Source organism: Mytilus galloprovincialis, chromosome 13 (assembly GCF_965363235.1).
Source record: "Mytilus galloprovincialis chromosome 13, xbMytGall1.hap1.1, whole genome shotgun sequence".
In the NCBI taxonomy this organism is placed as follows: domain Eukaryota; kingdom Metazoa; phylum Mollusca; class Bivalvia; order Mytilida; family Mytilidae; genus Mytilus; species Mytilus galloprovincialis.
The window spans coordinates 47,386,023-47,411,350 of record NC_134850.1 but is presented as its reverse complement, the minus strand read 5'-3'; the positions used below and the strand labels follow the sequence as shown (position 1 = coordinate 47,411,350).

General features: G+C 31.8%; 1 protein-coding gene across 2 annotated transcripts in view; it reads right to left on the bottom strand.

The window, feature by feature from the left end:
• Nucleotides 1-16,857: 16,857 nt before the first annotated feature.
• LOC143056721 (high affinity cGMP-specific 3',5'-cyclic phosphodiesterase 9A-like) overlaps nt 16,858-25,328 on the bottom strand; it is a 68,364-nt gene continuing 59,893 nt past the window's right edge. For both annotated transcript variants that reach the window (XM_076229873.1, XM_076229872.1), the window contains exon 13: nt 16,858-24,735. In XM_076229873.1, coding sequence (XP_076085988.1) covers nt 24,589-24,735 — 147 coding nt within the window. In that variant the 3' untranslated portion in view covers nt 16,858-24,588. The remainder of the gene's footprint in view (nt 24,736-25,328) is intronic.

Here is a 25,328-nt window from a genome sequence, read left to right as displayed (position 1 = left end):
CGAGGAACGCTTCTGATGGTATACAGTCTGATATCGTTGATCTTTTATTGGTGAACATACTAGTATATCAGCCAATATTTCACAAAAATGTCGTCAGCGTGTAAAGAGTTTGCAAGAAAGTAATAAGTTCTTAAACTTCCTGCTTGCATGTATTCAACGAAGACATACTGATTATGGCCAGAGGCGTACCATTTTCTATACTTGAAGTTTATCTGAATGTTATACCGTTGGACAGGAATGATCAAGTGTTTTGTGATCAAACTTGATTTTAAGTTCCAATTGCATTAGTTGAAGATTCCTACCCTTAACATGTACGCGTCAAAAAACGGTTATTTCGCTTTCGATTCCATGATTTAATTTCACGCATACCAGCCTCGTTTTACGTTACAAATATCGGTATGGTTGTGATCAACAATCGCGGGAATGGAGAGAAAACAGTTAGTTGGATCTTTTGAACAAAAATCCATTTTGTTTGCTTAAACAGTTGATTACAAAAATTAGACAGTTGCCGGAAATGTCACGTTAGCCGACAATTCATCCGCACTTTCAAATATCCTCTAATTGATAATTCCGTAATATCACAAGCTAAGATACACAATTATTTATTTTTGTTAATACATACGTAATGGAAAAAAACTCCGGAAATTATTTTAAATTAATGTACTGATGATTTGTCATTAAAAAAGAAAACGTATTGCATTACATTTAATAACTGTCAATGACAGTTATTTATAAATATAATGGTAACATTCTGGTCAAATAAAGAAAATCTATACCATTTATGTACATTTAAATAGAAGAAACTGAATGCAAGGCATGCATTAAATAGTATGATCAAATACTAAAACATGGAAAATCTTCAAAAAACAAATTAGACGAATCGTATCTTACCGCTGTTTCAAAACACCAAGGCTAAGCGGATGAAAGCTTACTCATTTAAATCTGTCCTTAATCAACAATATAAGGATTTTAATGAAACCGTAAACAATACAATACATCCTATTAAGAATATTAAACTGTTTATAGATAATATTCAAAAAATAGTCCAGGAAGGTAATGATGCCATTTATTTTATTATGCCTTTTCTCATAGCTATTGTCATTCAATGACAACAAAGACATTGATAAACTTGTAATTTGTGCGCAAAATCTTAAATTTGCAAGTCCAGCAATTATGAGATTACTGTCTATGTTATACAAAAGAAGAGCGAAGACTACCAAACACAAACAGACAAACAACAGTACACAAAACACAACATAGAAAACTAAAGACTGAGCAACACGAAACCCATCAAAATTGGGGAGTGATCTCAACTGACCAGAGAGGGTAAGCAACTCTAGCTCCACATGGTGACTCGTCATGTTGCTCTTACCCGGTGATAAGTCTTATACGGTAGGTCATTAATTGTTAATAATAATTTGATGCACAAATTAGATATTTTCAAATAAAATTTGTTATGCCACATTCGATTTGATAAAAATGAATCATGCGTGAAGTTTCTTTCTTTTTGAATATTCATTCACCTGGATATCATTACTTCTGAGTTTGTATACAGTCATATATAAAGAAGTCTAATATAATCAATACAGTAATTAAATAACCCTGTTTTAAGCCTATACATGACATTAAAATAGTTTGCCTTTTACTATCTATCTGCAAAATCCCTCTAATCCATGTTGATTTAAGTTCTGTAACAACATACCTTCATCCAAATTATCTTTGATTAAAATACCATTTTCATCTCCATGTATAGGTAAGTTACAACTATACCAATAAACAAGTTGCAACTCCACAATGAAGGTTTGTTCTGTGTAAGTTTCTGGTAGAACAACGCTAAAAACGTGTAACACTTTGACGTTTTTATTTTATTTTTATTTTGTGAAAAGTGCATAATCAGGTTCACCATACTATTAATTCTATAGTGTCATTTTTTCACAATGTTGTTTATGACTTTACCTGCTCAACCTATAATCGTGGCTGCTCCTGGACATTAAGTGACTATAATTGATGTAAAACAAAATACATATAGTGTGTCCTAACAAGTTTTTCTTTAAACTATAAAGAAGAATGAATTTGTTTAATCTTTGACTTGTTTGTCTTCTTTAACTTAATCTAGCATAAACAGCAGCAGTAGTCGTCCTTTTATAGATTCGAATATTTCAATGTCTAAAGGGAAAATCCATATTAAGCTTTACGACAGAAAAGACGATTTTTCATTCCCTATTGTTATTTTTTCTTTAATAGACGACGATTTTACTTTGGCTCTATGATACAGTGTTTACATATCCAAACTCGTTCGTTATGTCCGTGTGTGTAGTGATTTTAACGAACGTAATCAATGCATCTCTGATACATTATTAGGTCAGGGATTTCGTTACCATAATAACTTAAAACTTTTATTGAGTTTATTAGAGAAAACGTTTGTCCCTTTGCAACACTCAAACAATTTGTTTTTGTGAGCAAGTAAACCTTCTAAGCGCTATTGCGCATACATCATTACTAAGAAAAACAAGTGATTTTCGAAATCACCGATCGCTGGTGGTTTATTTGTTTTATTATAACATTATCAAATGATATTATCAAGGTGCTTATCCTTAAACAAGGACAGAATTTCAAGAATATGGAAAGGTGCTTTATAAAACAAAAGGAGATGTTGTATAAATGCAAATGAGACATCTATCCACCAACGGAACCGAATTACAGGCTCCTGACTTGGGACAATCTCATAGAGAATGTGGCGGGTTTAAACATGTGTATGAGCGCTAAACCCTTCCCTGATCTAGGACATTGTTGTAACTGCACACATAAGAACAAACTATAAAAATCAGTTGCAAATAAATGAACTTGTCAGATATAAAAGACATCAAGCAAAAACACAGCCAGGACTTGGGAGGGTATATAATCATACCCAAGATCATTTATTGGAATAAAATATTTTTTTAATTTTCGCATAATTTGAAAAAAAAACATATACCGATACATTATAATGTCATTGAATTCTATTGACTCGCTGTCTTATTGTACCATTTTTTATTGACATAGTGTTTAAATTATTAATACGTAAAAGATGTGATCTCTACGGTTTAAATTACAGGAAGCTGACGAAAGAAAATCTCAATATTGCTAATATATACCAATCATTAGAACTGTACGCAGACACATGTTGCATGCTTTTCTTTCTGTGGATTTAGTATTTTTGAAATGTTTGTATTTAAATCCATGGGCTTTTTTTAAATACTTGTGCTGCTTCCTCTCTCAATGGCTTTTAGTATGATTGACGTATGTCACAAAGATGACTTTGAATGTCAACATCCAAATCTAAATCAGTATAGACATCTACAGGTTGGACATTGCCGAACTACAAATATTTTCCACACAAAACTCGGTATCAGTTTTTTAGATTGCCTCAAAGAATGCATGGTGACATCCAAATGTAAGGGTGTCAACTATAGAAGTCACTGGCCTTTGTGTGATATCGTCGGGTTGTCTGAAGACATCACACCAGAGACTGACTGTGTATATACTGATATATTTAAATGGTCAAAGGTATGAATTAATCTAAAAATATTGGTTCACTTATTTGGTCTTAAAAAGTAAAAAAAAGTTATTGAATAAAATAACTCAGAAGTTTGCCTGAATTTGCAAATTGTACGTTGAATGGAAATTAAATTAATCCTCAAATATCAATTTGTATGTCATTTTTATCAAATAAATGTGTTTGAAAAGGTATGAATCAATTACTAGTCCCTTGACAAAATAAATCTTTAGTGAATTTGGTGAATAATATTTCTCTAGGGCATTTGTTTGGTTAAATAGTACTGAATATGACTACGAATTATGACAACCCTGGCTGTTAAATGTTTCGGGGTGACCGTGTAAGATGAAGCTATCACGTTTTATATTTTTTGAAATGTTACAATGACTTTTTTTAAACGATTTATGAGAATTGGACATCGGCCATCTAATATAGGAGAATACATAGAGAACTAAAATTTGGTGCCTTTTCCTTTTTTCTTGCTGACAATTAAGTTTGTTTAAATGTATGGAATGTTATATTGCCTATATATATATCCGTACTTTTAGTTTAATAATCTTTTGAACAAATTTAACACTCATAACTGTTAGTTCAACGTTTGCATCTGTATATGTTTGCTACTAACATTCATTCGTATTTCATATTATGAATTATTACTGAAATGTAGTCGTACTCCTATGCGTCGAAATTTTCAAAGTTTTTTTCTTAGCATATCACCTGATCAAATATATGATCACATTTGTTTTCTCTATTGGTCACAATTATAGAACACGGATAGTTATGAGCCTGACACATTGTATAGACATCTGTTTTAGGAAGAGTGAATGTATACCTCAGGTCCCATTTAATTCACAACCAAAATTACTCACAGTATAGCTTAAAAGAAATGCCTAGCTTAATATCCGATAGAACATATATGCGCACAGGGTTTCCGCAATTTGCGAAAAAATAATAATTGTGGCGATAAAAATTCGTCATTTGCGAAAGAATTTGGCGAAAGAAATATATAGCGATTTATTTTACTCCATCTTGTTATCTACTTTTTTCGAGTTTCTCGGACTTTTAGCCGATCAGACAGTACTCGGAATTCACCTTGACCTCATTAAGATTTGGACAGAAAATCAATAATCAGCTGATTGCATTTTATAGCTATCGACAACAAAGGACTAATTAATAAAGGTGTTGATTGAATTGTTTGACAAAATGATATGGTTAAATGGCTTCCGCTAAATGTCACATACAGAATTTATTTACCACTTTGCGACGCACGTGTTTGAAGCAAACTTTTGACGTCTCCTCTCCTTTTAAAGATAGTTTAGAAAAGAAAGCTGTTGTTGTGACGAAAAATGTTCAAAAGCAAGAAAAATCTCCGATTTAAAACTTTAATTATCCTTTGACTTTAAGTAATTGATTAGGGAGACTACTTTAAAGTCGTTTGAGTGACACACGCGTTTCAAGCATAGTTGTATGTCTCAACTTTTTCATTTACGATGGTCAAGAAAAGAAAACTGTCGTTATGAAGAAATCTATCCAAAAGGTTGGGAACAACCCCTCGAATGAGAGTAACCCTTCAATGAAATGACTCAACAGGAAACGAGGGATCCATTTCATGTGATAAAAGCTTTTGTTTTGTTGTAAAAAACACTTTTTTGTACTAAAGGGCACATCAGTATTATTCTTTTAAAGAAACTTTCCCTACGAACTATACTGGTATTATATGATGAAAGCATGTCCATTAATTTTGTTATATTCCAGGACTTATATCTTCTTTATTATTTAAAGTATAGTGGCCCCCTCATTCAGAAAAGTTGTTTAAAATACAATGAATATTTTTCCCTTTTAAGTTAAAAAAAAATCTGTTGTTTTAAAGTTAATGTTTAGTGTTTATTCATTAAAATGTAGACTCTAAAATAAGTTTGAGAGAATAATCATGGACACAATGGGGAAAAATCATCTTATTTAAGGGAGAGGGGGGGGGGTGTAGAAAAAAAGGTAAATTTTAAACGAAAAATATATTTATGTTACTTGGCGAAAAAAATAATGAAGTGGCGAAAAATATATTGTTTTGGCGAAAGAGGTGGCGAAAAAAATGATTGACCCAGGGGAAACCCTGTATGCACAAACTCTTTTCTATTATGTTTATTTGTTTTGCTCACACATTCTTTACAATGTTCTTCGCCTTTTTCAATTATAATATAATTATAGGGCCATCAATGGTTATTAAGCGAACACTATATGAAAGCAGTAGCCGACATATTTTACATTGACTTTTGAGCCAATTATAATTCAAAGCTATATGTAAAACCAGTAACATGACCTACAAAGTTATTTCACATAATAATACCCATGTGAAGCTACGATACTATTAAGTTTGGTGAAAATGTAGAAATATTTCAGAGTATTGCGGGCAGATGTAGAAATCACACATGTAATGACGGCGAGAAATGTTTGTTTGACGGAGAAAAGCAAAAATGTGTAACAGCATGTAAGTTATAAGAATTGAATGGCAAGAGAAAATACTTTTGTAAAAAAGCGCCAAAAGCAAGTACACAAAATGTCAACTATAAAAAACAAATAAAAGCCATGGGAATATTTATATGATTTCTTCACTAGAATTTTAAAAACTACCATGCACTCTAACTTAAATAATTGAAAAACACATTTATACTTAAAATGTTGACCGAGAAAAAAATAAGTAAATAGATTGTGCAATTGCCGCCAAAGAAAATACCACCTTACTTAAGCATGACTATTCGGTTAAAACATGCGAACAAGTATCACGTAGTTTTTAAATGCTTTTTATCAAGTGGGCAATCATATGGCTTCCTCTGCCCAGCTAAGATTACTACGACACATTAGAAGCAAGACATATTGGAATAAACCAATTTGAAATATCAACAAAACAGAGTTTATTTTGAATAATATTGATAATTTTTACTTTCATTTGGTAAGCGTCGGCAAATAAACCAATATGCACCACAAATTTATAATAGTAGCTTTACTTGATATGTAGATGGGCCGATACCGAAGGATTGCAGCGATCAAGCTGGAAAGAAAAGTGGTGTCTTTACTATTTTCCCAAACCAACACACTAGTATACCAGTTTTCTGTGACATGGACTATGAAGAGGGAGGATGGACGGTGAGAACTTTTTACCTTAAATATGAAAACAACACGTTCAATAATTCAATGTGTCGAATAACTGGACTGATTTTCTTTCCGTTTGAACGCTGAAGGCTGAATATTTGAAAGACGCGGGTGCATATTAACCGAATCATTTGATCCTTTGTTTCGTAAAAATAATGGCCAACGTAAATACAAGTACCTTGTCTTAGGGATGGATAAATCCTTTTTTGTAAAGAATCACTCTGATTCAAACAAAAAATTCTCTGAAACTGATATCATCAAAATGCTCGATTTCTTGATTGACAACATTTTTTGTTACGTTCGGAGAATGTGATTTTCAACAGACTATCTTCATTCCAATTGTGCCCCTCTTCTCGTCGACTTTTTTCTCATACAGGAACGTCTGATGAAGAAAGATAAGAAGTTTGCAATGTCCTTTAACTTTACTTTCCGCTATATAGATGATGTTCTCTCCCTAAATAATTCAAAATTCAGTGACTTTGTTGAAAGCATCTATTCCATCGAACTAGAGATAAAGGTTCAACAGATACAGTTTAGTCGACCTCATATCTTGACTTACATCTCGAAATTGACAATGAGGGTCGATTGAAAACAAAACTTTACGACAAAAAAAGATGATTTCAGCTTTCCAATTGTGAACTTTCCATTTCTAAGTAGCAACATTCCGGCAGCACCTGCATAAGGGGTATATATCTCCCAATTGATACGATATTCCCGTGCGTGTATTTCCTATCGTGATTTTCGTTATAGAGGGTTGCTGCTCACAAGGAATCTATTAAACAAAGAGTTCAAAATGGTGAAGTTGAAATAATCCCTTCGTAAATTTCACGGACGCCATCACAAGTTGGGGTACCGTCATGGAATAACCATTTCATAGATGATATCGGATATGTTCCTTACATCGAAACTACAATCATCTCTTTCCTTTTCATGAATGTGACCTACCGAATTAGACTATTTACCGGATTTGTAATAACATGAGCAACACGACGGGTGCCACATGTGGAGCAGGATATGCTTACCCTTCCGGAGCACCTGATATTACCACCAGTTTGTGGTGGGGTTCGTGTTGCCTATTCTTTAGTTTTTTTATGTTGTGTCATGTATACTCTTTGTCTGTTTGTCTTAATCATTTTTAGCCATGGCTTTTTCAGTTTATTTTCGATTTATAAAGTTGACTGTCCCTCTGGTATCTTTCGCCCCTCTTGAAGTGCCTTATGACAAAATAACTAAGCAATAGCCAAATTCATCTAAGGGAATATTTGCCTGAGAGAGTTGAAACCTCAGTTTCTGTATAATATCAAAATTCACCTCAGAAACAAGGCATTCATGAGAAATTTCTAGATAGATATAGGCTCCAAGGAGCTTATGACGCTCACGTGATATTTTTATTCACAATTGATGTATGAAATAATGCAACCGTTATACTTTTGCTCCAGTTTCAGAGATAAAAGTCAAAAACTGCATGTTTCCCTATGTTTGTTTTAGCCGTGTCTGCCATGTTGGTTGGCAGGCAGGGTCATCGGACACACAAGAATAGGACATTCTCTATATCTTAATATATGAATAGTCTTTTATTTAAATCATTCAAATAATCTTGTTTAGACTTCCTTAGGTAATCGTTTTCGTGTTATTTAAAAACGAAATAAAACCAGCCTGTCTTCTGCTTATATTTTGTGTATAAATTTAAAAACTAAATTACTGCTTATTTGTAGACACGTTTTGGTTAAACTTGGCTCAGTTGTTTTTAGAAGACTAAAATATTACAAACATTTACGGAAAATTGTTAATACTTTAAAGGGCAATAAATCCTTATGGGGTCAATTGACCATTTTGTTCATGTTGACTTATTTGTAGATCTTACTTTGTTGACCGTTATTGCAACCTTTATCATTATTTTGTCTGAATGACACGGATGCATTTCAACCGAAGTAGTTGATGCTCAGAACCGAGACACATAAGTTAGAATAAACCAATGTTAAAAATCAAGATAAAAAAGTTGATATTTTAAAGAGCTGAAGATTACCGAAGGTACTGATAGTTCACTAAACAAACAAACAAACAAATATTTTATTTGCCAATCACGGCGCCCAAAATGAGCAGAATAATCACAATATAATTTTCAGACATAATGTTAATTAAAAATAGGTGAAACAAAGTACATAATATGATTGATAAGAGAGGTATCGGCCTAGTGCTGATAACAATTCCAACGATTTCAATTTACTTACCCAAGAATAGTCTAACTTTGAACAAACACTAGGCTAGTCAAATGTATGTTTCGATTTTTCTGTTCAGGCGATTCTACCGTTTGATAATTCAGACGATATTGAGGGCGACTTTCAAACACATAAGTGATAGACAACACAAACAAACTAGAAAATGGAAGAGTACAAATAATTGTCCTTGAAAATGTAGTCCAATGTATACATAAGCTAATTTAAGGTAAAATTCAGTGATAAATTCTAACTAGTAATAGTTTTAAACATGAGGATGGGATTGTAGCGACGACAAATAGAGTATATCATACATAAAACAATTGAAACGTATAAAGAACAAACTTAATGTTGTATATATGATCTAGCAGAAGGAACAGAAGTTTGCCCATGATAAAATCTCGTTCATCCATTTGAAAATATATTCCACCATAAATAAAATGAAGAAACCAAAAACGAATTTTAAAAGAAGTGAGACTTGTTATTACTGGCGTCTCCTGCTATGCAATTATATCCATTGTCATGAGAATCTTGACTACAGTTAAATCTATGAGACTACGAAAACCTGAAAAATCGGGATTTTTTTACACAAAAAAAAACTACATTGCTCCATCAGGTTGGTATTTGCATGAGGTTCAGATTCCATTTGTTTTCTCGTAACCTTGTTGAGGGGTAGGACACACTTCCTTGATAATAGAGTATATTCAGATATGAAGCAGATCGTCTCACTTCGGGATTATTCGTAAGGCAAGGTTAACTAGAATATTTGAAATGCAGTGGTAAATCCACGATTATTGATAAGGAAAAGAGATGAAGTAGTATTTTTGATAAATGTTGGTTTACTCTAACTTTGGCATATTGTTACTTTATTTGTTAAGATAGTCCAAAGAAGATTTGATGGCAGTGAAAGTTTTGACAGGGATTGGAATACATATAAGAAAGGATTTGGTAAACCTTCTGGTGAATATTGGATTGGTAAGTTGTCAACATTGAACAATATTAATAAGTTGAAAAAAAAACTGACCATGCCATGTAAAAAAAAAAGGACGAACCATTTTAAATAGATCTATAGAATAATCAACATGAGCCCCACCTAAACCCGGATGATAGCATGTATTCTAAAAGGATAAGCACATCATGCTACTTATACGGCAATTGACAAGATATGTTCAATTTCAACAAATGTATTATATGGAAAGTGGTCATGAATAAACATCATATATGAAATGTGGTTGCAAAGAGACTATTTTTACAATCATAAATGAAAGCTAGTTTAACGATTACAAAAAAAAACACTAGTTATTGTACTAGAATGAAAGTTTCATTTTCGGCTGCCTCATAAGACCGAAGTTTAGTAAATGTATCTCATCAGTCACGTTTCGCTTTCTTATATTCTGGAATGTACCCCGTTTTTCGATGGAGTTTGTGATGCTCATTCTCTAAATAGTTTCCTTTCACAGGTTATAAATATTATTGAATGAAAATCCCTAGACATGTTTAACATACCACAGAAATATACAAAACAAAAAGTGACATATTCCATCAACTGTAACTTACTTTTTCTTACTTTTTGCTTTCTTAGCATTTTTTTCTTTTTTCACAGTATAATAATTTATGGAAACAAATGATTCTATTGATTTATTGGTTTATACTTCAATTTAAAGATAACAACAGTAACGCAAAAATGTTCTCGTATCTATGTTAATTTTGATAGAATCTCTATACAATATGATAAATTGTTCATCTTCTTCTTTATAGGAAATGACAATTTACATGCCATTTTGTCAGAAAAAAGGATATTTAAAGTAAGATTTCTCCTAGGGGATGTTTCTGGTGAACGTGCCTACGCGGAATATTCAAATTTTTACGTCGGCAATATGGATTAAAATTATGAACTCAGTATTTCGGGCTATTCCGGAACTGCAGGTAAGATATGTTCGGGCTTTTCTGACACGGTAGTTATGATATAATCGGGCTTTTCCGGCACTGTAGGTAAGATATGATCGGGCTTTTCCGGCACTGCAGGTAAGATATATTCAGACTTTTCCGACAAGGTAGTTAACATATGATCGGGCTTTTCCGGCACTGAAGGTAAGATATATTCGGACTTTTCCGACACGGTAGTTAAGATATGGTCGGACTTTTCCGGCACTGTAGGTAAGATATGATTGGACTTTTCCGACACGGTAGTGACGATATGTTTTGGCTTTTCCAGCACTGCAGGTAAGATATATTCGGATTTTTGCGACAAGGTAGTTACGATGTGATCGGGCTTTTCCGGCACGGCAGGTACGATATCTTAAGGATACAATTTAATCGCCTTAAAGTAGTAGTTCTAGCCAAAAAAAAAGTCATACTTGACATTTTGGAAGCCCAGCGTCGATATGTAAATTATGTAGAAAATGGTTTTCAATGTCCCTCTGTTTAATTCTTAACTGTTTTTTGCAAGATTTGTTACTTGTTATTGAAAATGTAAATACATAAGATTAATTTGATTTATAGTTATCTGTTTAGAAAAAAAATAAGAATAAAAATGAAATTCAAGTCAGTTTGATAGCCAATTTTTTTCGTACTTTGTGGCGCTTCCGCCATATTTTTTTTTTTTTTGTGTATCGTCATTGATGTTTAATATTGATGTCACTATACGTAAACATAGGAACATTGCGTCAATATTCTTAAAAAATAGAAACAAGGCTCCACATACATGCATCATTATTTGAAACACGTAATATCCAAGCACAACAGGAGAATGTTACATGAACACCATATGTAATATTAACCTTTTAAAGTTTTATCTTGTTTACATTAATTATCTTTGTATCAATCAAGGTGTGTTAAAGCAATTAGAAATATTAGTCTGATAAAAATATAGTTGTTTTTATATCACAACTGACCTCATTCTTCAACAAATATAAGACCTTCAATCTTTGCCCGCGGGTTTATATAAATATAAAAAAAATGACACTCCATGTTTATGCAGTTCTGGTTAAATATGAAACAATCATTCCACAAATTATCATAAAACAAAAATCAAAAATAAAGTTTTCAAAAAGGTTAATGACTTAAATTCATTTATATAGTTTAAGATTCAATATCCATTTGCAAAAGTCATTAAAAAAATCTGTAGCTTTGTTTGAATACTTTAAACAGGGGATGGAGCTAGAGACGTTTGGGGGGATAGCCTTCACGGAATGATGTTCTCAACAAAAGATAAAGACAATGATCTGCAGGAAAATAGTTGTGCAATTCAAAAATGTAGTGGCTGGTGGCACCGTTCATGTGCAGTAGGAAACATTAATGGTAAACTTCTCCCTGGAAAAGAAAGGGGGCACACAATGAACTGGAGACCATGGCGACAACTGTTCTCCCACTTTTTCTTGGATGGAGAGTTGTCTCATTGGCACTCTTACCACATCTTCCTTTATCTATGTACCAAAAGCGCACCAATGAATGGTTTGTAGATACAATTGTTGATTAATATTATATGTGAACTGGTTCAATTGGTGTTTTGTAAATTCAAATGTATACTATTTACCCTTTTACCTTTCAACATTGTAATAAAACCTTGAGTATTGTTTTTATTGGTATAGATATTGATTTGATTGTTATAAAAAAAAATATACTAAATATTAGATATATGTTCATTGGCTGGCGGACAGTCTATCCATACCTATTTTTTGCATTGCACAATGATATGTTTTTCTGTCACTGTTAATAACGTTTGGATCTTGGCTTCGAATTGATTGATATTATAGTCTAAAGTACATGTTTTTTTTTAATAATTGTTATTGCATTTAAACTATGTGTCAGTTACTACAATTCACAGATCTGTACTGAGTGTCTCTTTTGATGCTAGTTATAGTTGACCTGATGAGCTAAACTTTTAAAACTGATTGTTATAGTTTGTTCTTATTTTGTTCTGTTACACCACCGTTTCAGGTTAAACGCTTAAGAACAGATTTAACCCAGCCACATTATGTATGTGCCTGTTCCAAGTAAAGAGCCTGTAGTTCAGTGTATATCGTTGGTTCATGCTAGTCATATTTGTTTTTCGTAAATTGTTTTGTTATAATTAAGGCCTATATTTTTCATAGATACCAGGATTGAAATAAGTTTTCTCATCCATTTTATTTGATTTGATTTGATTTTTGGTGTTTAACGACACTTTTAAGCACCGCATTTAGGCTTTTCCGTGATGGCCAGTTTTTATAGGCGGGGGGGGGGCGGAGAAAACGACCGAGCTTCGATAGGAAAACTGACAATCCTAGTCAATTAAGATTTGAGTCGAGTGCACCAGCCATCGAGGCCCCTCACTTCATTTGAACTTTGGCATATAGTTGTGTCATCGGCAATCATACCAAACCTCTTTTTACATATACCACTTTAACCGTTAACTCTTCGAAATTATGTTCATGAATCGTATATGCTTTTATTCGTTCACATCAATCAATTAACGATTCATACGTGTTGTATTGTTTTTTTTTAAACATGTCACATAGAATGTATTTTGTATTTAAATATTTTCCAATAAAAGACTACTAAACCTGCTGCTTGCATGTTTTTCATGAAGACACATTACTTGTGCCTTCTCCTTAAAATTTGATTAACCGTTGAGTAGGAATGATATCAAAACCAGTGTTAAACAGGTTAATTTATGATTATTGGGGATTCTTTTATCTACAAATCCAAGATTAAAATACGGTTCTTCCGAGAAACGATCGTTTTCAAATTTAATTTTACATACACCAATCACGTAATTAGGCAAAAAAGTGTGTATCTCTAAAACCAACATTTCCTGCATGATGTATTCAAACCAATCATTTGGATACTTACACCTATTCACACCAGAATGAGGGGTCAATAGAGATAATAGAACGGATATGTCGAATAGAAATCCATTAAAGTAATTCCATCTACTTTTTTTTAAAAAAAATGAGTAAAATAAAGCACATATCGTTCACTTTGTAATGTCAAATAGGTCAATACTAATTCGTTTACTAAGTAGTTTTTAACACCAATCAAAACATTTGAAATATGAATTACAAAACCAAACTCAAGAAAAAGTTAAGGTGGTACCTAACACTACAGGGAGATAACTCTGTAAAGTCAGCTAAACGTTTTATTTACCTTGTGTTTGAAAGGAATATTAAGCTTCTCAATGATCAAAATTGGCATTTGTCAAACTGCTATATAAACAGTGTATTTTTTCTGACAAAACGGTTGGTTCAAAATTTTCAAAATTGTTTATATTTTTGTTAAAAGTCATAGTTAATACTTTGACAAAATGTTATGAAAATTAAACGAGCCAAATTAATTTTAGTGAAAGTGTTGGGTACCACCTTAAGTTACAAAAATACAGAAATCCAAGGAAAATTTAAAAGGAAAGTCCCAGAAATACATCATATGACACAGCAATTAACTGTTATAGGTCATACGGCCACCAGCAATGAGATAAGCACACACTGTATAGTCAGCTTTAAAAGGTTCCGGAATGACAACTGTAACACAATTCAAACTACAAAAATAATGACCAAAGTGATGTACAAAATAATTAATGAACAACAAACAAACATTTTCAACAGCAACAAACGACAACCACTGAGTAACAGGCTCCTGAATTATTGTGCAATATATTGTAATCTCCAAAAGGGTGTCCAGATTTTTTTAAATTTAAAAAAAAAAAAAAATTCTTGTTAACCCTCAAACGTTTCCAACGTTTATTCATAAAAATCAGCCAATTTAATTTGGTATAACAATTGTTCTATTGATGTTATTGTCAATCTTAGACATGCTTTTAAAGATATTTGGTCTAAGAACAACATGTGATAAAATCAGGTATATCGGGGCTTATTTCATTTAAAACTACATTTTATAAAAAAAAAAAAAAACTCAAATGCGCCGTGTTCAAAGCAGTACAATCCCTATAATTGTTTACTTTTTATACATAGTGACTTGGAAGTAGAGTCGTCTCATTGAAAATTATACCACATCTTATGTGATAGATGTTTCATCGTTATTTTTACAGGTAATGACAATTTACATGTCATTTTATCAAAAAGGAAAATTAAAGTTAGATTATCCCTGTAGCTCTTGAAGGATTTCTGGTAACATGCTTATGCTGAAAATTCTAATTTTACATATGGTGATGAGGAGTACTCATGTTTCCAGCACTGCAGATAAAATGTTTATATGTAACTTATTCAATCACCAAAAGTATTCTCATTTTTAATCAGAATCTCAAACACATCAAAGGAATGGATAATAACTATCATTTTCCTGACTTGGAACAGGCGTTACCCTACGTAAACAAGAGTGCACACACTGAAATGTCTCGCCTTCTTTACTAATCATTGAAATTATGTTGATAGTCCTAAGTATAAAACTTTATTACAACTGTCACATAAACTTAACAATAACCAAAATAACTAAACAAAGACCAATGAACCATGAAAATGAAGTCAAGGTCAGATACACCATGTCAGGCAGACATGTACAGCTAACAATGCTTCCATACAACAAATATAGTTGACCCATTACTTATAGTTTAAGAAAAATAGACCAAATTACAAAAAAAACTTAACACTGTGCAATGAACTGAAAATGAGGTCACGCTCAAATAAAACCGGTGCGACTGACATAAAGATGATAATTTATTTTCATACACCAAATATAGTTGACCTATTGCATAAAGTATGAGAAAAACATAACAAAACTCAAAAACTTAACTTTGACCACTGAACCATAAATATGAGGTCAAGGTCAGATAACATCTGCTCGCTAGACATGTACACATTACAGTCCTTCTATACACCAAATATACAAGCCCTATTGCTTATAGTATCTGAGATATGGACTTGACCTTCAAAACTTAACCTTGTTCACTGATCCATGAAATGAGGTCGAGGTCAAGTGAAAACTATCTGACGGGCATGAGGACCTTGCAATGTACGCACATACCAAATATAGTTATCGTATTACTTATAATAAGAGAGAATTCAACATTACAAAAAATCTTAACTTTTTTTAAGTGGTCAGTGAACCATGAAAATGAGGTCAAGGACATTGGACATGTGACTGACGGAAACCTGGTAACATGAGGTATCTATATACAAAGTATGAAACATCCAGGTCTACCACCTTCTAAAATATAAAGCTTTTAATAAGTTAGTTAACGCCGCCGCCGCCGGATCACTATCCCTTTGTCGAGATTTCTGCAACAAAAGTTGCAGGCTCAACAAAAATGGTTGAATAGTAATTTGAAAATTATTTTTTAGATAGAAATATGGTATTTTTATATCACAGTCAAAATCACTCCTCGATCTTAGCTCTCTGGCTGATATTGACTTATATAAAAATATAACTTTAACAAGTCTGGACCCAATCATCCATTAGGAGGACTAAAATCCCACTAACAAAATGCATGTCAAAGAATTAAACCATAACATTAGGGTAAAACGGATTGAACAGCATGTTTTCATGGTTAATGTGTATTATCACAACAAAAAGTAAAATCACAAAAATACTGAACTCCAAAGAAAATTCAAAACGGAAAGTCCCTAATCAAATGGCAAAATCAAATAAATAAGATGCCTACATCTTTACTTCTGTTGGAAAAATTGAGGAAATTATTAATGTTCTGTAAACAGGAAGTTGATGAGCAATGAATCCGAAACTGCATAACACTGTACAGGATATAAAATTCAAGCTATAATTTTGGAAGATTCTCAGAAAACAAAACAAAACATTTCTTCCTTTCTGACATGCATGAAGCCTGATAAAAAATTGCAGAGGCTTTTGTTTTTTTTTGTTACTGAGAAAATTCTTCAGAAATGTAATGGGACAAATGGACAAACAGCATACCCTCATTCAGATTATATAATCAATTTATTTTTGGTCAACATTTCTCAGATTACTTAATCCATAATCCATAACTACCTCTGCCAATAAATAAAAAAGACATTGTTCTTCATAATATCATTTTTTTTTTATAAATTATTAACTTAAGGTATACATAATCAGCCAAATAAATATAGTATTCATGTAAATCTAAAGAAGTCTATAACATGAGTATATACATCATTGCAAAAGAAAGTAAATAGAAATAGTGGAAATAAAGAATTTAAATTAAAACAGTGTGTGTATCTATTAAACTAAAGTACTTAAAACTAATAATGTAAGTATCATATGAAACATAAATTTGTCAGCCTACATGTTTTCAGCAAATTTACAAAGGAGATATGATATGGCCACGTTTCCTACTTCACTAAAAGTATTTGAAATCTTGAATTCTATTAGAGCTTCAAACATCTTTAATACAATACTTCAAACATTGTAAAAATTATCTAATTTTGAGAAATCTTGTCATGAATATTTAGATATCAGCTGTGACAACACCCAAAAAAATGAATTTTTTATAAGTCGTGTTGTACAAAGATGTTTAAGTCATAAAAGTTCTTTTTGAGTAAGTCACTTCTTACTTGATCAAAAACTTTGTATGAAATTGTCACTGTAGGTCTAATATGTCATCTTCCACTTGTTTAGGGTTTGTTTAGGGTGCTATACGAAATCACAATATACATTTATAAACCAAAGTATCCACATTGCATTATCATATCCTATTCAAGTTTCACAAGAACATACTTTTTAATGGATTGAAGAATTAAACTAGCTTTCTATTTCAGTGGCCAATTTTTGCTAAACTGCATACTTTTGGAAAACATCTGTATCTGCACACAGTATATTGCACATGACATGTTAAAGGAATATCAACATAACAAAAAACCAGCTGATTTTAAACTTCAAAGAAATCAATTAATGTAAGAGTCATGTATGCAATCTGAATGTATTCTTATCAGTAGTTTTATGATAAAAGCAATGATATATTACAGTTCAAAATTATATAGAAATTAATGATAGACTACCTATTTCTCATTCATGAAAAATGCATGTTTGAAATAAAATGAAATGAACATAACAATTCTCAAAATTATAATAAAACTTCAAGATAGCATTTATTTGGTAGCATTATTTCTTCAAAGTAGTGATTTGATCTTTCAATAGAATACAATTTCCTATGATTTAAGAGGATATCATCCTATTTTTGGACCACACACAAATTGCACTAAGACCGATGAACAATTTTGGCCTATCTAGAACTCTTTGGCATATTTCACTTTTTTGTTGAAAGTTAAAATAAATAATTGAAATAATCTATTCAGTGTAGTAATTTAAATTTAAAGCAATTTCAAACTTTGTCGTTATCCATATACAATTCTACATGTTGTTTTTATTGTAACAACTAAAACAGGGGAGATAATCACAAATCTACAAATTGTCTTGTGTAACAACTAAAACAGGGGAGATAATCCATTTATATCTGCTGTGTATGAAATAACATTGGTCCTTATAAAATAGAGACCACTGACAACAATTTGACAAGTTTTTATCTGCATATCAATAAATTTATAAAAAAAAGACAAAACAATATTCACAATATAAATTTTAGAATTTTTCATATTCTAATTTGACATGGGCTATCATGGCTATAAAAATATATTATAAATACTATAAAAATAATACTACATAAATAAACTAAAGAAAATAGTATCTTCAATCTTTTTCTTAAAGTTAAACAGGAACTTTGTTTTACCACATCTTTTTGTGGAAAGTAAAAAAATATATGTCACTGCAAAAACCAATTGAAGATACCCATTCAATAATGAAAGTAAATTTGGAGATTTGAAATAGTTGTATATCTTTTCCAAATTCTTTCAAGTAAACTTTTTCAAATACACAGTAGCACCTTATTTGTATCCAATAATTTGCATTTATGATGTTACTATTAATATCTTGTACCAGCATGAATGAATAACTAAAATACTCTCAATTTCACTTTACTTAACAATATAAAAATTCTTTAATGGTAAATCCTACAACTGCTTTCAGTAGTACCAAATGTGAAATTGTTAGAAAACCAAAACTGAATATCTGGATAAAAATGTTAGAAATGAATGAATGAAAATACAGAATTTATTTTTACATTGTTGGAACATTTGTTTACGTAGTTTGGCACAGTCACGGGTTGACGGAGCAGCAGATGTAGGTATGATGGACGGACATGATTTACTTACAACTTCTTCATAGTTTACAACACATAACATTCAGGGTAAAAAACTGAAAATTTGATATTATCCAGGACCTTTCAATATTGGGCATGGAACTTTATAACATCTAATATATACAAGTACTAATATTTTATATTATGTTCATTGAAATTTCTACAAATTATAGCCTCAATATGTCCTTATAAACCCTTTCCTCCATTGAAATTTTTTTTTTGCATACTTGATTCGCATAGGATTTTTTTTATAAAATGCTGAACATATGCTTTAAAGTATTAAGGCATTGCGAAAAACAACTATTTCATCAAATAAATTTAAGTCGGATATTCCCATTATATTCCTTTTTATATTGGATACAAATTTTATTAAGTCAACTGCAGACACTTTGTAGTCAAAGTGTTTCAACTGAGGTACTACACATGCGTCAAAAGGCGTCATTATGGAGTAAGGGGGGTGGCGTCAAAAGGTGTCATTATGGAGGAAAGGGTTAATGTAAGACTTATATTCAGATTTTAACATCCTTGAAATTTAAATTATAAATAGTCTATAAAAAGTATTTTTCATTCATGCCTAAAAATTTAAACAAAATAAAATTTCAAAAAGTTAATAAAGTCTTACAATTCTGCTTGAAACTAAAATGAAGAGGTAATGTGCAACAGCCAACTAAAAATAAATAGGCTGAAAAAGTCATCCTTTGCATCATTTTAGATTTAGCACTCTGTTAAAGTTTCACAGTGACTGGAGCATGAAGCTGGTGCTGTGTTAATTATCATTCTCAAAGTTTAAATCAAGAACGCTCATCCAACTCTATATCAAATATCAATAGTAAAGTTTATATTCTTCCTTTATATGTAAGTAATCAAGAAAAAAATTAACATTTTTTCAATAAAATTTTATAAAACAAGAATGTGTCCTAAGTACACGGATGCCCCACTCGCACTATCATTTTCTATGTTCAGTGGACCATGAAATTGGGGTCAAAACTTTAATTTGGAATTAAAATTAGAAAGATCATATCATTGGGAACATGTGTACTAAGTTTCAAGTTGATTAGACTTCAACTTCTTCAAAAACTACCTTGACCAAAAACTTTAACCTGAAGCGAACGGACGAACGGACGAACGGACGCACAGATGGACGGAGCCACAGACCAGAAAACATAATGCCCCTCTACTATCGTAGGTGGGGCATAAAAAGTTCATCTCACTGAATAACTTTGGGGGTAAAGCCTGAATCAAAGGTGTACTAATGCTGATACAGCATAATATTTATTTATGTCATACCATAAGTATGTACTTATATAAAATACCTAAGCAGGTCAATCATCATTTAAACAATGTGATTATTACAAACTCTCTGATGCATGACTTCTTAGGTGGAGCCACAAATTATCCCCCTTAGGCATTATAAAGTCATGAATGCTAATGATTATTACAAACTCTCTGATGCATGACTTCTTAGGTGGAGCCACAAATTATCCCCCTTAGGCATTATAAAGTCATGAATGCTAATGATTATTACAAACTCTCTGATGCATGACTTCTTAGGTGGAGCCACAAATTATCCCCTTAGGCATTATAAAGTCATGAATGCTAATGATTATTACAAACTCTCTGATGCATGACTTCTTAGGTGGAGCCACACATTATCCCCTTAGGCATTATAAAGTTATGAATGCATATGCAACTGTATATTATAAGAACTTCTTCATATACTTGAAGTCACTGGATCATGATTAAGAGACTAAAACTGGGTTGCATGGGTCTTAATATTATTAAAACACCTCAAGGGGGAAAAATATGGCCTGGGCATTACTTCCTTTCATTGATTTATCAAATAAGGGATTAATCTGAAGTAAGCTTAATCAGAAAGCTTAAAATTTGGGCTGTATACTGGGATCTCTGATAACTAACACAGTTCAATTTAATTTATACATTTGTGTACAGGTTGTGGAAAAAAATACTAACAGGAATGAAAATACATAATTATTAAAATCTAATAATAATAAAATGAATTTGCTGTAGTTCAATTAGTGAAAAGTAGTAATATTATTCGGTTGAGTAAACAGAGTTTTAAAATGCCATTTATGCTCTACATCTCTACATGTTTATGAAAATCTTATAATAACAAATGAATTTGCTGTAGTTGAATAAGTTTTATTAGTGAAAAGTAGTGCAACTCTTATGTTATTCAGTTGAGAAAACAGAGTCTGAATATGCCATTTAATACTCTCTAGTTTGAGTTTATACTCAAACAGGAGATTCTGAAATTTATATATTTTCTAGTATACATATCAATCAAACAGAATTATTAATCAAAATATAAAAGTATAATCATAATAAAAATATAACAACTAGTAAAAATTATCACAAATTTATTTTCCTTGTGTGAAAAGTTATTAGGCAAAAACACATTGTTACAATTTTTCACAAGTTCATACAAAACAAAATAGTTTTCTTTATATAGTCCTGTATTTCACATGATGAGCTTATTACAACTAGATTAACATTTCCTCAAATTAGAATAACTTCTTTCTAAATTAGGATTAAAAGTCAAGAAATTTCAATTTACTGCCATAATTCTCAAACATACTCTAGCTTTGATTTTGCTGTCATACTTTTATAATCGAAAAGTAAGCATTGATTTATCCTTGAACCTTTATCTCTTAATTACAAATAAATATATCTGTGCCTGCTTTTCAGTGGAATAAAAAATCTAAAAACTCTTTTAAAAAATTTTAATTTCAGAAATTAAAATCAAAAATTCAAATTAGCGATTTGCATAGTCAAACTCTTCCCTTTTGTTCTTTAAAACGTCAAACTTTTCCCTTTTGGCCTCTTTCTTCTTTAATAAGAACCTATTTTGAAATGATATTTTTTTTATCTAACTTGTATCATATTATAAGTCAATATCTAACTTTGATTTTTTATAAAAGATAATTATAATATAAATCTTTCTCTTTGAATAGATATGAATTTGATATATTTTGAAAATAAAATCAATATAAATTTAACATTTGATAGAAATTTTAACCTTAAATCATTTAACAATCTATAAAAATTTGAAAAATATTGAACTGGGTTATCTTTCTTTTGTTGTAGTTCTGAAAAAATAAAGGAAAGATACATTCAAAACTTTGATGTGATAAAACTACCATGATGAATATGTTCACAGTTAAACAATCTGTTAACCCGAGTATAATACGGTCACTTTTTCTTCTTTTTGCTTAGCAGCAAGAAGTTCACTACTATTAAAGCATATTAACTTTCAGCATAAACGAAATAAGTTTGTTGTTTCAAGTTGTCAAATAAAACTTTTAAAAGAAATTGCATCCAGTGGCAAATAATTCATGCATGTTTAATTACAAATTTAACAATGAATCACACAAGAAAGTCCTTAAAAATGGATCAACTCGCATCATATTTTTCATCAAAAACAAGAATGTGTCCTCAGTACACGAATGCCCCACTCGCACATCATTTTCTATGTTCAGTGGACCGTGAAATTAGGGTAAAATCTCTAATTTGGCATTAAAATTAGAAAGATCATATCATAGGGAACATGTGTACCAAGTTTGAAGTCGATTGGACTTCAACTTCATCAAAAACTACCTTGACCAAAAACTTTAACCTGAAGCGGGACAGACGGACGAACGAACGAACGGACGAACGAACGAACGAACGAACGAACGCACAGACCAGAAAACATAATGCCCCTCTACTATCGTAGGTGGGGCATAAAAATCCAGCATTTTTTAAAACTTTGTTTTGGATACAGTTGTGTAGCAAAAGGTCGCTTATATGTAAAGCACAGTAACAGCCACATGGAAATTTAACAAGTAAAAAGAGCCTTATTATGCTGATTACAAAAACACTACCAGAGTATACAGTCAACATAAAGAGTATATGTATCACTAATTACATACTGTAACATATACCAGAGGTAGATAATTTGATCTTCACCGTATAGGGACTGTCTCAGAATGTTAACTTATAAATAGATTCTTTCTGGCTCTGATAAACACTATTCTAAATACAGAAAATCTAAATTTTTCGAATTGTTCAAGCCTTTTTCAATCTCTAAATACAAAAATGAAACATTAGAGGGTTTTTTTCTTCAAATTAAACAAAATTGCTGTCATAACAAATAGTATGTTTTTCTTTAAAGAACAAAAAAACTGAGTTAGCACAGAAGTTTTAAATAACTGTGGTCAGATTTACCAAGTTAAGAAAGTAATAGTATGAAAAAGACTAACACACTTTATAAATGTAATTAAAATATATATTCTATTTTAGAAACAAGAGTGCACACGCTGAAATGTCTCGCCTTCTATACTAATCATTGATATTATGTTGATAGTCCTAAGTATAAAGCTTAGTTTTATTACAACTGTCTCATAAACTTAACATTAACCAAGATAACTAAACAAAGACCAATGAACCTTGAAAATGAGGTCAAGGTCAGATGAACCATGCCAGACAGACATGTACAGCTAACAATGCTTCTATACAACATATATAGTTGACCCATTACTTATAGTTTAAGAAAAATAGACCAAAACACAAAAACTTAACACTGTGCAATGAACCGTGAAAATGAGGTCACCGTCAAATAAAACCTGCGCAACTGACATACATAAAATATTTCCATACACCAAATATAGTTGACCTATGGCATACAGTATTAGATAAAAAGACCAAAACTCAAAAACTTAACTTTGACCACTGAACCATGAAAATGAGGTCAAGGTCACATGACATCTGCCCGCTAGACATGTACACCTTACCATCATTCCATACAACAAATATAGTAGACCTATTGCATATAGTATGAGAAAAACAGACCAAAACACCAAAATTTAACTATAACCACTGAACCATGAAAATGAGGTCAAGGTTAGATGACACCTGCCAGTTAGACATGTACACCTTACAGTCCTTCCATACACCGAATATACTAGCCCTATTGCTTATAGTAGCTGAGATATGGACTTGACCACCAAAACTTAACCTTGATCACTGATCCATGAAATGAGGTCGAGGTCAAGTGAAAACTGTCTGACAGACACGAGGACCTTGCAAGGTATGCACATACCAAATATAGTTATCCTATTACTTATAATAAGAGAGAATTCAACATTACAAAAAATTTGAACTTTTTTTCAAGTGGTCACTGAACCATGAAAATGAGGTCAAGGACATTGGACATGTGACTGACGGAAACTTCGTAACATGAAGCATCTATATACAAAGTATGAAGCATCCAGGTCTTCCACCTTCTGAAATATAAAGCTTTTAAGAAGTGAGCTAACACCGCCGCCGCCGCCGTAGCCGTCGCCGCCGTAGCCGTCGCCGCCGGATCACTATCCCTATGTCGAGCTTTCTGCAACAAAAGTTGCAGGCTCGACAAAAAGGACTAGATTGTGGAATAAAAAAAGTATGCCAATCCTTAAACGGTATAACAATTACACAGTACAGTTGTGGGGCATTTTCTTTAATCACTAAGTCCCTGCCCAATTTTGAGACAGTCCCCATTAAAGTTGTCATTATTTTTTCCCTATTTTACAGTGCTATACAGGTACTTTGTTCTGACTGTTTGATTTAGTTATGCCATTTTTAGAACTTTCAGCATCTTTTTTCTTCTTTTCTTCTTCTAAAGCTCGCTGCATATCTGTATAATATTCTAACGCATTTCGTACTGGTCCAATAATGTCTTTCTGAAATACAAGTGATATCCAAAATGTTAATACTCTCAAAATACGATTTTTATCTGATAATATCTGTACAAATAGAAACAATCAGTTGTATATTGCATCAAGTGGTAAAATAATGGAATTTGATGCAACTGTCATACAAGTTACAGGTTTAGCTAAAATCAGGTTTAATCCACCATTTTTTACATAAGAAAATGCCTGTACCAAGTCAGGAACATGACAGTTGTTGTCCGTGTGTTTGATGTTTTTGAGCTTTGATTGGTGACTTTCAGTTTTGAATTTTCCTAGGAGTTCAGTATTTTTGTGATTTTAATTTTTAGCAAGGATGTTTGTTAGTGTAATTCTATTCCTTAATTGTTAGTATCTTAACTACCACCTCCTCATCTTGTTATTTTGTCCATAAACCAAAGTGTTCTAATTAACCTCTGAGGTCTTTTTTTTTTTTACCTTTTTTTAATGTTGCTTTTATGTAAAAATAATTTCCTTTACAAGTTCTCAACAGGCATATTTCAATCCAATTTGCAGAAACAAACGGTAACACCAAAAATTGAAATATTTGTTCTTCTTTTGAAATTTATATGTATACACAATTTCTT